This window comes from Citrus sinensis, chromosome 1 (assembly GCF_022201045.2).
Source record: "Citrus sinensis cultivar Valencia sweet orange chromosome 1, DVS_A1.0, whole genome shotgun sequence".
Lineage (NCBI taxonomy): Eukaryota > Viridiplantae > Streptophyta > Magnoliopsida > Sapindales > Rutaceae > Citrus > Citrus sinensis.
In genome coordinates, this window is record NC_068556.1 from 3,198,794 (window position 1) to 3,212,533 (window position 13,740).

General features: G+C 34.1%; 2 protein-coding genes across 3 annotated transcripts; both read left to right on the plus strand.

Annotated features, from left to right (window-relative positions):
- The first annotated feature begins 782 nt into the window (after window positions 1–782).
- Window positions 783–4,293, plus strand: LOC102610580 (probable glycosyltransferase At5g03795). 2 transcript variants are annotated; one of them, XM_025097913.2, is made up of 5 exons: window positions 783–1,017; window positions 1,371–2,214; window positions 2,306–2,436; window positions 2,729–3,098; window positions 3,429–4,293. In XM_025097913.2, exons 2-5 carry the CDS (start codon window positions 1,417–1,419, stop codon window positions 4,110–4,112), a joined length of 1,983 nt encoding a protein of 660 aa, XP_024953681.1. In that variant the 5' UTR covers window positions 783–1,017; window positions 1,371–1,416; the 3' UTR covers window positions 4,113–4,293. The 2 variants fall into 2 exon arrangements, with proteins under 2 accessions (XP_024953681.1, XP_006476046.1); XM_006475983.4 differs by having other exon boundaries at window positions 784–1,017; window positions 2,750–3,098.
- Window positions 4,294–6,796: 2,503 nt separating this feature from the next.
- Window positions 6,797–9,630, plus strand: LOC102609102 (hypothetical protein). Its single transcript, XM_006475977.4, has 4 exons — window positions 6,797–7,103; window positions 7,407–7,520; window positions 7,626–7,696; window positions 9,205–9,630. Exons 1-4 carry the CDS (start codon window positions 6,945–6,947, stop codon window positions 9,452–9,454), a joined length of 594 nt encoding a protein of 197 aa, XP_006476040.1. The 5' UTR covers window positions 6,797–6,944; the 3' UTR covers window positions 9,455–9,630.
- The last annotated feature ends 4,110 nt before the right edge of the window (window positions 9,631–13,740 follow it).

Genomic DNA, 13,740 nt, shown 5'->3' on the forward strand with positions numbered 1-13,740 from the left:
TTGGTCATTTTACTCTTGAATTTAAGGACCTTCTTTACTATGCATGATAAATAATAAAATAAAATAAGGTTTTTTTTAAAATATGAAATTAAATTTAAGGATTGAATTGATAATGTGTTTATGAATTAGGGTTTAGAATAATTTGTGGGTTAATTTTGATTATGTAATTTTGAAGATAAATTGACAAGACAAATTAGATTTTTTTAAAATTCAAAATCGAGTTCTAAGTATGTTTAATTGAATAATAGTTATAGAAAAATATTTTTTATTTTTATATTTTAAGCTATTACTTTATTTTGTATTTAACATAACAGATGTCGGAATTATCCTTGCAACATCATTAATTATAAAAGTTAGTTAACATAAGTATGCTTAATTGAATAATAGTTATAGAAAAATATTTTTTATTTTTATATTTTAAGCTATTACTTTATTTTGTATTTAACATAACAGATGTCGGAATTATCCTTGCAACATCATTAATTATAAAAGTTAGTTAATATTTTGATGAACGATTGATACAAATTAAAAAAATTTAATATTAAAGTTTGAACAAATTCAAATTTCTATAATATTTCTAATAACTGAGTAAACCTAAAGTGGATGGTAGATAATTTCTAAAAAAAAAACCTTAAATACCAAATAGACATGGTAGAGAATATACACTCGCCGAGGTGCGCGTGAGTAACTCGGGAATTTGACATTTCATAATTGACGAACTGGTGAACAGCCTATATTTAAATGAAACAATACATCTTAGTCAAGCCCAAAAACAGTCACTAAACGCCAAACAGGCAAACAGAGCAGAAGTACGTGGACTGGAAGCTACCAAATAGGATTGAACGAGCTCCAGTACTCTTCTTAATTTTAATAATTATATTTCATTAAAGAAAATGACTATTTGGTTGCTCAGAATTTTTAAAACGACTAAATAAGGGAAAGAATCGTTTCCCTTTTAGTGGTTTCGTATATTTTCGTGGCAACCAACAACAAGAAGGCCCTTCACGTTATTTCTTGGTAAATTTTCAATAGCATTTAGAGTTGGTTGTTGGTTTCTGAATTGCATGTCTGTTTGATTTTAATTCATTCTGCTGGAAATTTGATTACTGCAGTGTTTGTTTCATGATCACATGAGATCTTGCTTCTATAAATTTGCATGCTATTGATGGTTGAAGATCCTGCTTTTGGCTTTTTTTTCTTTTTCTTTTTTTGTTGTTTATGTTTCTTGTTTGTTTGAGTGTTGTTAATCAATGTAGTTGCATGTGAAACTTTGAGCATAAATAATGAGTTATACTTTTATTTAAAATTGGATTCATAACACCAAGTGACTAGAAGGCATTTTTGGCTGAAATTGGATTTTGGCTGTGCAGTGATGAGAATTTTGGTTGGAAGTCAACCGACAGTCCAATTATCTGAATGGGTTATGAAATTCGATCCTTGTGTCAAGGGGAAACGAAGAGATTACTATGGCCTATGGGAATCATGCTTACAGTGATTGTGGCGTTCCAATATTTTGAACTTCCCTATGATCATGTTTTATCATCGGTATTTTCTACTGGTAAGGTTCCAGCACCCGCAGTGGAAAACAATAGCTTGGTGACTGGCGGTCCGGAATCTAAGTCTGAGATAGCCAGTGATACTGCAAATGGCTTGAATTCTACTGGTACACATAATGTGCACGAGATGGCTAATGATACTAGAACCTCCAAAGCAGAGGATGCAAATCTACAAGATGATTTTTATGATGGGGAAGATAATCATGAGGAGCCTATGACTGAGAAATTGGAGGAGCTAAATAAAAATTCCACTGTGGATACTGTCCAGAATGCAGGTAATGGGCCTGGACCAGAAAAGGGCAGAGAATCAGAACAGAGCTTTATTCAAAGAAATGATTCAGGCGGGGCTGGTCTTTCACCTATTCCTGTGTCCCCAGTGATGGATTTATCATCTAATATTACCCTACAAGGTGCAAATATTAGCACTCCTCCTATTACAATTGATTCTAACACATCTTCAATGGACATGGATGCAACACCCGCTTTAGTCAAGATCGAAAAACCAGCACAAAGTAGTTTGAACACATTGGGGGAGAATTCTTCCGGGGTCGATGTTCCTAAGGAGAATAAAAAGCCTGAGATTCCAACCCCTGCAGTAATCACTATCGCTGAGATGAAAAATATGCTGCTACAAAATCGTGCTTCATATCGATCAATGGTATGCGTAAAGCTTCTAATTTTATGTTTGGAGATTTAAGTTCTGTATCAATTTACTTTTACCTACGTTTATGTTTCTCTGTTGTTTATAGAGACCAAGATTGTCCTCAGCCGTTGACCAAGAGATGTTATATGCTAGATCACAGATTGAGAATGCACCCCTATTAAAGAATGATCATGAACTTTATGCTCCTCTTTATCGGAGTGTTTCCAGGTTCAAAAGGTACCACAAAATCCACCGAAATCTTATCACCATTCTTTTTTACTTACCTGTTAGCGCATAATTCTGTTTCCATTTGATTATTTATCTTATAATTGATATACTTTTATTGCAAATTAATGCTTTAATACCTGCTATTAACTGGTGTCTATAATTGGTGATATTTGATTATTTCATCAAAGATACACAATCTCCTCTGTTCTTTGATTTCCAAATAATTTGCGCTGCTAAAGTTTAATGCAGAGTATAAATATCCATTACAACTTCGATTTGTAGGACTAATTAATTAGTTTAGATTTTATAATGCAATTTGCAGGAGCTATGAATTGATGGAAGAAACACTCAAAGTTTATGTTTACAAAGAGGGACAAAGACCCATATTACATGAGCCAGTGCTGAAGGGAATATATGCTTCAGAGGGATGGTTCATGAAGCAGCTAGAAGCTAACAAACAATTTGTTACTAGAGATTCAAGAAAAGCTCACCTGTTTTACTTACCTTTTAGTTCTCGGATGTTAGAAGAAACCTTATATGTGCAAAATTCTCATAATCATAAGGACCTTATTCAATATTTGAGGAACTATGTCAACATGATTTCAGCCAAACATAATTTCTGGAATAGAACTGAAGGAGCAGATCATTTCCTCGTTGCTTGCCATGATTGGGTATGTTTTTCTTGTTTGAATTGTACTAAGTATACATTGGTTAGGTGCATCTGGGATCTTCATGAATTTCAAAATATTCCATTTCATTACTTGTGTTGATAATTTATCAGTTTAGTTTGCAATTGCATTCAATGACTTAATTAAACGAGAAAATTTGTAACTAGGATAAGTGAATGACGCTTACTTCTTGGGTAGTGAGTAATGACTTTATTCAAAAGATGAACATGTAACTTCAAATGCTTCGCATATTTAAATGAAATGATGTTTATTTTAGTGTTTCCAGGACTCATTCCCCTTAACTTGCTTTTTCTAGTAATTGCCTATTTGCAGGCCCCAGCAGAAACAAGGATAATCATGGCCAACTGCATTAGAGCACTCTGCAACTCCGATGTAAAACAAGGCTTTGTATTTGGCAAGGATGTATCTCTTCCGGAGACAAATGTGCTCTCACCTCAGAACCCTCTTTGGGCGATTGGCGGAAAACCTGCTTCACAGAGATCGATCCTGGCTTTCTTTGCTGGAAGCATGCACGGCTATCTTCGCCCCATTCTATTACACCACTGGGAAAATAAAGATCCTGACATGAAAATATTTGGTCAAATGCCCAAGGCTAAGGGTAGGGGCAAGCGGAAGGGCAAAACGGATTACATCCAACATATGAAGAGCAGCAAATATTGTATATGTGCAAAAGGTTATGAAGTCCATAGTCCCCGAGTAGTGGAGGCCATTTTCTACGAATGCGTTCCAGTAATCATATCCGACAATTTTGTGCCTCCATTTTTCGAGATACTGAACTGGGAATCCTTTGCTGTTTTTGTCTTGGAGAGGGATATTCCAAATTTGAAGAACATACTCCTTTCCATCTCAGAGAAGAGATACCTTAAGATGCAGATGATGGTCAAAAAGGTACAACAGCATTTTCTTTGGCATCCTCGGCCTGTTAAATATGATATCTTTCATATGATACTCCATTCAATTTGGTATAATAGAGTTTTCCTAGCAAGAGCCAGGTAACGACGATAAGTTGCAAGTTGAACAAATTTTGTACATTTGGAGGTATTTTGAAAGAAGCCTTAGTTGGGGAAGTGAAAGAAGATGAAATGAATGGGTTAATATTAGGAAATTTTGTTGTAATATTAGCTACAGCAGATATTTGTTGCATATAGATTGAATGAAAGGAGTTATTTTTGCTGTATGCATGTGCCTTTCTGTTCGTGTCTTGTTAAAAGCCTATAATTTTGAAGTTATTAAATTCTTATGGCTAATTTTTTATTTGATTCATGTGGTGAACGTGACTTGTGTCCAACTGTTTTAAGCTTCATAGCTTTTCTCTTTTTTTCCAAGGAAGAAAAAAAAAAGATTCATCGTGTTGAACAGCTAACGAAACTATTTGTATGGTTCGGTTTATTTGTGATGTGGATGTGAATATGTAGTAGCTTTTTATCGTTTAAGGGAAGAACAACTGCAGAAAGATAAATAAAATAAGAAAGAAAATTATAGAAAAATAAGTTAAAATGGGGTAAATGATTGTTTAGTACTTTTATTTTAAGTTAAGTATTTGTTTAATCGTTATATTTTTAAAAATATTTAAAAACACACTTATTATTAATTATATGAGATTCTAGTCTTTTTTTATTGTTTTTATAATAATTCCCTACAACTGTCATTAAGAAAAAGAGTGGGACTATTGGCACCCTTCTAAATACCTCTTAACACCCCTTTAATTATTTTACAATTTTAATCTTTATTAAAATTACATAATAAGACAATTTTTAATTAAACCCCCACTCAAAATCAAATAATTTTTCCCCTTAAAAATTCCTTATTACTATTGGATTTGTTAATAGAATCATTGCTATTATCATTGACATAAAATCATCATTCCTCTTAGATTTGTTCCATTATCATGCTCTTCACATAAAATCATTACTATTAGATTTGTTAATAGAAGTCATTTCATATAAATATGTAAAACTTTGGAAATTCAAATTATGCTGCAATATCTTTATTATTGGACTAATTTTTCTATGGCTTTTTTCTGCAGGTGTTTATGCTTCTAGCTTCACCTATTCCTCCTATTGCGAATGGTTGGATCAAGTATTATGAACCATGTGGCTTGGCAACACCATACGAAACTAGTATAAGCGCTTTTAAGGATTTAGTGTTTGAAGTTACCACATAAGAAACAATTGATCTAGCTAGTCAATAATAGTATTAGACAATTTTATACTAATAAATTAAACAAGGGATCAAAAATTAAATTTTATCCACAATCAAGGGATCAAAAATTAAACAATGGGGTCTATACTAATAAATTTAAATTAAGCGTATTTTTGTCATTAAAGGGATGTGAAAAGAATTTTATAATATTTTTAAATATTTTAATGAAGTTAATAAAGAAAAGAGGTGTTGAGAGATATTTAGAGGGGTGTCAATAGTCCCACTCTAAGAAAAAATGTTAATATCAAAATTTGAAGTAAATCTTCTTCTTATTATTTAACACTAAAAATAAAATAAGAATTAAAGTAAATTTTTTAATTATTATTTTGATTTTAGGGTTAATTTGGTACCTTAAATTTTGATTGATAGTTATTAACAAGACAACAAATTATTAAATGTAGCTTTAAGTTAACTGGTACTAATTTATTTATAAATAATAATTAGAAAGATTATTGCAAGAGTATGAAAAATACTAGTACTTTTAGATTAATTATTATTAGTCAATTTGCTAATTAAACTTTTTTATGGATAAATCAATTAATGCTCTCAAGATTGAAGTAAGGGTATTATTATTGTAATGGTAAAGAAAAATAAAGATAACGTATTACATGTTTTAACAACAAAAGTGTCTTGAGTTATTTTTTAAAATATAGAAACTAAACTAACATTTCACTTAAAATATAGGAATCGAACAAACATTTACTCATCAAAGTATGTATACATAACGAAGGGACTACGCTCAAAGGAGTATAATGTGAGAACCGAGGAACTTTTCATAACAAAGGACTATTCTAATTACTATTTCTCTTTCTCTTATTTTTATATAAATCCCTATCCTCTCTGCAATGCATGTTGTATTTGTTTTAATAGTCCTAAAAGTTATAGATTTTTTTTTTAATTTGAAACCATAAAGATAGTTGGGAAATAAGCAAAATCCTTATCTATAATATAAATAAAAAATAAAGTAAATACATAAAGAGGGTATAAAAGGGTTTGTACAGTAAAACTATAATTTTAAATTTTTATAATGGATTAATAAAAAATTAAGTGTAGCGAGTGAAATAGGCCCGCCCATCTTTTTCACATTTTTCACTGAAGTTACGTGAAAATCAGTGTAGGAGAAATACAATGTTAAAATAAACAAGAAGAGGAAGCAAGCCCTTATCACGCGAAAGATCACAATAAGTGGCTAAAGCTCTCTCTTTCAACCGTCAGATTATATGCTTCCTTATAAAGTTACAATCATCTTCCTTTGGAGTAATCCAATTACACTATCATTCTCCTAGAAGAAATCCAATAATAAGCTTACTGTGAGGGTGCTCGTACCATAACCATTCTCGTCCGAGCACCTAACAGTTTGCTCCTATTCTATCCTCCATCTTCAATTTACGTCCACGTCAGATCGCAAGGTCAAATCTGTACTTTCCTGCACAAACTTCAAGATGCATTCAGCCTATTACATTAAACAAGACAACCTTAGTTAAAAGCCGTTAAACGGTAGTAACCAGCATCTTAAAAATTTTAAAACATTAATTTCTATATTTTGTTGGAAATTAGAAAAATTAAGAAGAAAAATTACAGATTAATAGCAAAGGTTTGATTTGAAGGATAGAGGTTAAGAGAGTGATGGCTACAGAGAGCAAGGCCAGTGTAGGGAAGGTGAAGTCAAGCAATCAAGCTAGTTCTTCAAAGGGGAAGCCTGATTCTTCTTCTTTGAACAAGAAGAAGATTGATAGCTCGATCAAACAGCCGCCAAAATCTTCATCTGCGCTCACAAAAACAGAGGTACCCATCTCAAATTTGGTAGCTTTTTTCTCATTTATAACAAAAAAAGTTACTTTTTTTTTTTTGGTTTGGTTTGACAATTTGGTGATTTTGGTAGGTGGTATATTGTTTTTAGAATGTGAATTAAGTGGCTAATTTTGAATTGGCTAATTTAGATTTGATAATAGTGATAGTTGATATGAATGTTTTGCGCTGTATTGATTGATCTGGGTTTGTGATTAACGAAGTTTGTCTAATTGCTACGATTGATCTGGGTTCTTTCTCTTTGCGATGAATTCCGTTTTGTTTTGCTCATCTGTGAAGGTAAAGTCGAAAACGACTTCAAGCTCATCAAAAACTATTACAAAAACAACCACAAAAGTGAGAGAGAAGAAAGTGTTCACATTGCCCGGACAGAAATTTGATCCTCCCGAAGAGGTTGTGGTTATGGATGAATAATAGTTTTTGTCTTTCTTCTTTTTAAACATGAATAAGGTAATTTAGTTTACCGTTATTCATTTGCTCATAATTTTATTTTGACAGAGAGAGCCCTTGAGGATATTCTATGAATCGTTGTCAAAACAGATACCAACAAGTGAAATGGCAGAATTTTGGTTAGTTTTTCTTCTAATTTTACAGCTTTCCTTACCTTCATTTGTCTCTAATGCAAGCAGAAGGAAGAAATTACTTTTAAGAAATTGTCCGATTATCAATTTTAAACTTGTCCAAGTTACTTATGTTGCTCAAGGGCAGAAGTAATTAGAGTCCTCTGGCCCTTCCTCTTAACGTCTTATGAATTCTATCACCTAGAAAGAGCTCCTGTAGTTTTTTCGTCTGAAAATGCAGGTGGTGATAATTCTACTTTTTGGAAGTAGATATCTGGGTCAGTGTGTTCAAGCCTAAATGAGTCCTTAGATGCATTAGGTTACACATCATGGCAGGTTATAAATACTGGCTTCTTGCAACTAGCTAACATTTAGCCCGTTTGGGAGTGTGGTGAGGTATTTAGGCTGTCAAAACCCAGCTACTAAGGTGTTTGGAAATACTTATAGCTGGACTTTGGCAACATAGCAAATTTTTTTTTCCAACTTCTATTCCACAGCTGTAGCTTTTACTCCACAGCAGTTGCAGCTTAAAAGCTACAACACCTCACTCCCAAACACACCCATTATCTTCTTGCTGTGGGCATAAGCCAAAATTTTTCCGTTTCAGTGGATTGGTAATGTTATGAATGTTTATGTACGAAGATGCTGAGCATGTGACTAAGCTGCCCCTTGTTCAATAAATAATCTGCCCCCTGTTCAATAAATGCTTCAACCCAGTATGATACAGGAAAAACAATGAGTTATCTTTGTCTCTGTGTGTGTGGCATGTGTTTGTGTTTTGCTTTGTCTTGGTTGCTTAAAGCTGAGAGAAAAAGAAAATGTTGATGGGTGTTATACTACCCTGATAATGTGGTCTTCCAAGAACAGGTCTTCACATGGTGGCCATATGTTGATAATCTTGTTAAACTATTTAACAAATCTACTAATTTAAAAGAAAATAACTTTCCTTAACCAGTGATTCATAAGATATTTATAATAAGAGACTAATTCTGTCTGGATTATGAAGATTTGGTTATTCTTTTGGCTAGGGAAGGGATGGGCCAATACTCATTGGGGTTCATGAATAGGTTGTGTGCCAATTGCCCTCCTGCTTTCCATTTCCTTGTTTTCGTCCATCTCTGCATCTATTTTATTTTTCATTTAATAAATTTTTCTTAGTTTCTTGTCAAGGAAAGAATGACTTTATGATAACAATGGAGGAGTAGTCTATAATTTGATAGCTAGTTTAGATTGAAAAAAATGGCGAACAGAGTTTACTGTTACCAGACTTTGATGAGGCATGCACAGCCATCCAATTTACTGCAAAACAGCCCCTTGAAGGAATCCCTCTCGTAGTTTTGGATTAATGGATTATGCAAAATTATCTTTCATGTGGTCGCAAAAGTGTTTATTCTTTTTTCCTTTTTGGTGACAAGGAATATTTGTGAAAAACTATTCAATTTTATTTTCTGATTTTCCAACTTGGTGGCTTTTGCTGACAAATAATGGTAAAGGTGTTAACATTTGTCATTTTTTAGGATGATGGAACATGGCTTGTTATCCCCTGAGAGAGCCAAAAAGGCATACGAGAAGAAACAGAGAAAGCAAAAGCAAGTTCGGATGGGGACACCAAACAAATCTCCACACCCACTCAGCAACAAACCTGAGAGTTCACAGAAACAGCAGCAGGGATCAAAGAATGGAGATATCAAAGCCAAGAGAAGAGTAAGCAATGACGCTGATGATGATGATGATTTCATTTTAAGTCCCAAGAGAAGGAAAGGGTAAGAAAGATAAGCCCCTGGTCTACTTGGAGCGGTGTATTTCTAGAAATTGCTTCATGTAGACTTCTTTATTATTAACTGCAAAAAGGCAGGATTGTAAAACAACCAAGAAATGATAGATCGTGACATTCTTCAGATTATTAACTTAATGGAAACAATAAGCAGAAATATTTTTCTGAATTCATGTTCTTCTACTTAGTGACAAGAATATTAATTTCTATGCGATATGCATGCATGCCTTGGATTTAGGAACCTACCCACCCTAGCATCTGTTACAATGTTATCCTTTTACTATAGGAGAGAACATGTTGTTCTAGAACTTATTTTCTTGATTGGATTCAGCCAAGGTATTCTCTGCTAGCCAATTGCCTGCTGTAGCTGAGTCGTATGTCAGGCTCTGGATTGGCACATCAATCTAAGACTGAAAAGCTAGACATATGCACTTAGGTGAAAAATTGCTAGGTTAGAATTTTGAGCCCATGATGGGGCTCAAAATGTGCCGACATTGGGGTTGAGAAATTCCAAGACCTCGTGATGGAACGAGAATTTCTAGCTCACATTGGGGCGAGATATTTGAGTTCATGACATGTTCTTGAAATTATTCTCTTGATTGGATAGACATTTGCCTTCTCTGATTAAGTCTTTTGTCAGGCTTCGGATTGGTTCATCAACCTAGGACAGAACAAGCTAGACCTACACGCTTAGATGAGAATTTTGAGTCTATGATAGGGCTCAAAATTGTGCTCGCATTGTGGCAAAGAACTCAAAGACCTAATCATGGGACAAGAATTTTGAGTTCACATTGAGGCATGATATTTGAGTTCATGATGGGACGAGAATTTCCTCTCATTAAGACTAGCAATTAAGTTGCACACCTGTAAGCCATCCCTCACATGTCTCTTTCCAGTAACATTTTTCTTATAACCATTCACTATCATAAAGAGCGGAATGCTTTTTATCTTCTGGATTGGCACATCAAACTAAGACCGAAAAAGCTGAAACTGTATGAATTCTATCTAGAGATAGAATTGAAGGATTTAGAGTGGGATTAGTGCATTCTTTTTTGGTGCATGTGCCGTTAATTCAATGTTTGCATAAATAACCCATAACTCCCCATGTGTTTGCAGTAATCAGAATTTCTGCCTGATCATGCATAAAACTGGATTATCTTGTCTCTGCCCTGTAGATATAAATTCATAAGAGACATGGTACAATTTTGGACATAAGAGGATGAAACTTCATAGTTACTGATCATTTTCAGACTCAGGTTTTTAGGAAAGAATTCTTAAACCCCTCTGTCATTAGCCATAATTAGCTAGACGGTTTTGATTTCATCATCCTTTTTGTTGAGATTTCATCTCATACTAACTGCATTCAAAAGGTATGTATTTTCCATAATTGCATAAGACTAATGGTTGCAATAAATGTGACTAGATTATAAAAATTTTGAATTGTTGACACCAATAATTTTCCCAGACTCACTTTTTCACTGAAGGATGATACATTGAATGAGAGGTCCCTACTCCAGGTATGTTGAATATTGTGATATTTTAAGTTTCATCTCCTGCATTTAATTCTCACAGCCATAGATAGCAATGGCATTCTGAGAAAGACAAAGAAAACTCTAGTTCATCTTGACAATGTTCTGGAGTTGGAGAGAAAAGGAGAGTTTCTGAATGAAAATATATTAAGGAACTACACGTGAATCAAAAGTGAAAGCCACAGTTTACTTGGCTTTGGACTATCGGAAGGAAAATATATACTTGATAATGCATGATTCAGGCCCCACTTACTGTACATGCAAGTAACGTATGTGTATGGGCTGGCTGTGATGTGTAGCATATTTTTATATTCAAATTTAGGGGAAAAAAACACGAGCATGCTTTCACATGAACTGCATGTGAAAGAAGCACAGGAAGATGGCATGTTCTTTCAATGTAAAGAAGATTAAATAGTGTAACAATCTGCTATTTTGGTCCCTCATACTATCCCTGAAATAAATGTTTGTTTGAACCAAGATAATGAGATATAGCGTCTAATGTATGGGCAATGCATGTGAGCAAAAAGCAGTGAAGCGTCATTTTTCAAATTCTGCTCTATTTGAATTGCAGCCGCAAAAAACAGATAGCTTTCAGCTTTGACTGTTTGATACATATAGCGGGAACCTTTTCTCAGTTTATGTATGCTAGCTTTTATGGTGAAAATGATCATGCATGTTGCACTGTATTTAAAGTCTTGCAGTGCAATAACTGAAGGTGAATTTGTGAAAAAAATCATCAACACAATTTAATGCTTTCAGTTTCACCAAACAAGAATTTGGTGGATTTGACATGGTGGTGGGTAAGGGTAAAGTGATCCCACTGATCACATGCCAATGAAGTTGTATTATTTTAGATTTGATAATATCAGAGGCTACAGGAAATATATAACAGATGGTGCAAATAGGCCAAAAGCATATCAGCAATATTGAAGTGAACGTTGATGAAAATATATTATATAAATTAAATTCGCCTGCATCATTTCACAACTTGGGTCGATTTGAATCGTCTGTATATGTTGGTAGACCCAAAGCCTTCATAAATTGGACAGGTGAGAGAGGTTGAACGTGCATAGATTTTGGACAAGAAATTTTTGCTTTATATCTACTAGAAGAAATTAATGCAGTAGGGCATTGCTTTTGATTCTTCAAAGGCCTTCCCATAATCACAAGGAACATATTGTGCTATTATTCTCAAGCATAGGCCACATTTGTAAAGGGCTTACCCCATGTTTCATTTATATAGGGTTGCCTTTTTATTTTTTAAATTTAATGGTAGCAAGAATTCAACTCTTTAAAGTTGTAAGGTGAGCCGCACAGCACAAGCATGGTATGGCAAAAATATCTCTTTGGGAGTGAACATATAATTTCCACCATCGACATAAAAAGAATGTTTGAAGCTGGTGGTAAAATTGTGTTTTAACAGTTTACCGATAGATCCTAGTCCTTTGATAATGTTTACTATGATCTCCCGCCAATGGCAACAGGATTTACAGCACTATGGAATTGGAAGCATGAAATCATTACTCCTAATACTGACCTGAGTAATACGACGAGCATTAGTTGCTTCGCTTGCTCCCATTAAATTTGGAGTTTGGGGTAGTTTGAAAACAAGTCAATTAATTATTATATGGGTAAAGGAAAATTAATGAAATTTGAAATGATCCTGATATATACCATGCATTTGGCTTGCTCCAAAGAAGGTACCATAATGACAGTTCCCGCGGCTGTCATTCCAGTAGCTTGAATGAGCTTTTACAAGGTTTTTAACTTTATATTTGAGGACTTTGCTAGCATGAAGAATCTGTAAGCTGCAGACTGCAGCATCAGCCGTTGGATGTGGTTGGATGTGGAGTGAGAAATTAAACAATAGAAAATGGGATGGTGGGAGATGTTAGTTACAGAGGCTGCACCGTAGACAGGTCCTATATTTGACTGACTCCATTACTATTACCGCCGTCAAGCACTAAAAAATTACACTGTTTTACTACTTGCAGAGCGTTAACCAGTAGCCGTACTGTGAAAGCAACCTTTCATGGTGAAATCAATGTCTGTGGTACAATCGGTACATCTGAGAAACTAAATAAACAAAAAAATGAAAAGAAAAATAGAGCAGAGCTGGCATTAATGGTCAAATTGAAACTTGACCTCACTGTTTGGTGTCAGAACAGCAGCTAGAGGCTAAGTAATTTATGTACGCCGTGGGGGCACTCGTGGGTTCATTTGGATTTTCACTACATCTTTTATCAGGTTCACTTGGCATTTTTCTTTTCTGTTTCAAGGTCAGAATTATTTACAATTACATTACAGGACGTCAGGACCCTTCACAATTCATGGCCTTGCTGAGCTAATTAAGCAATGCAATTTTAATTTTAACCTCATTAACTGTTGGATCTGCTCTGGTGACTAACCGTATATGTACCTGATGAAGGTTAGTTTGGATGCACTCTGGCCTAAAATATTTATCAGTAAATGTACTTTAGATTTTTTCACAATGCATTATCTTGCCCTTATTTCTAGTATAATAAAGGATATTATAGCGAACCTCTTTGTTCAAGGGTGGGCATGTATCTGGCAATCTCTTTTCATCAATCATCATCTTAGTGAAAACCCTGTAGCTGTTGAAAGTAGTTGCAACTCTTATAATTGAAAGCGAAGCACTATAAATTTGTATCTTGATTGTTTGTTTCCCGTCTTTAATTTATTATTCTATGTAAAATAATTAGGGTTTTAATCCATAGCACAAGGTGTAG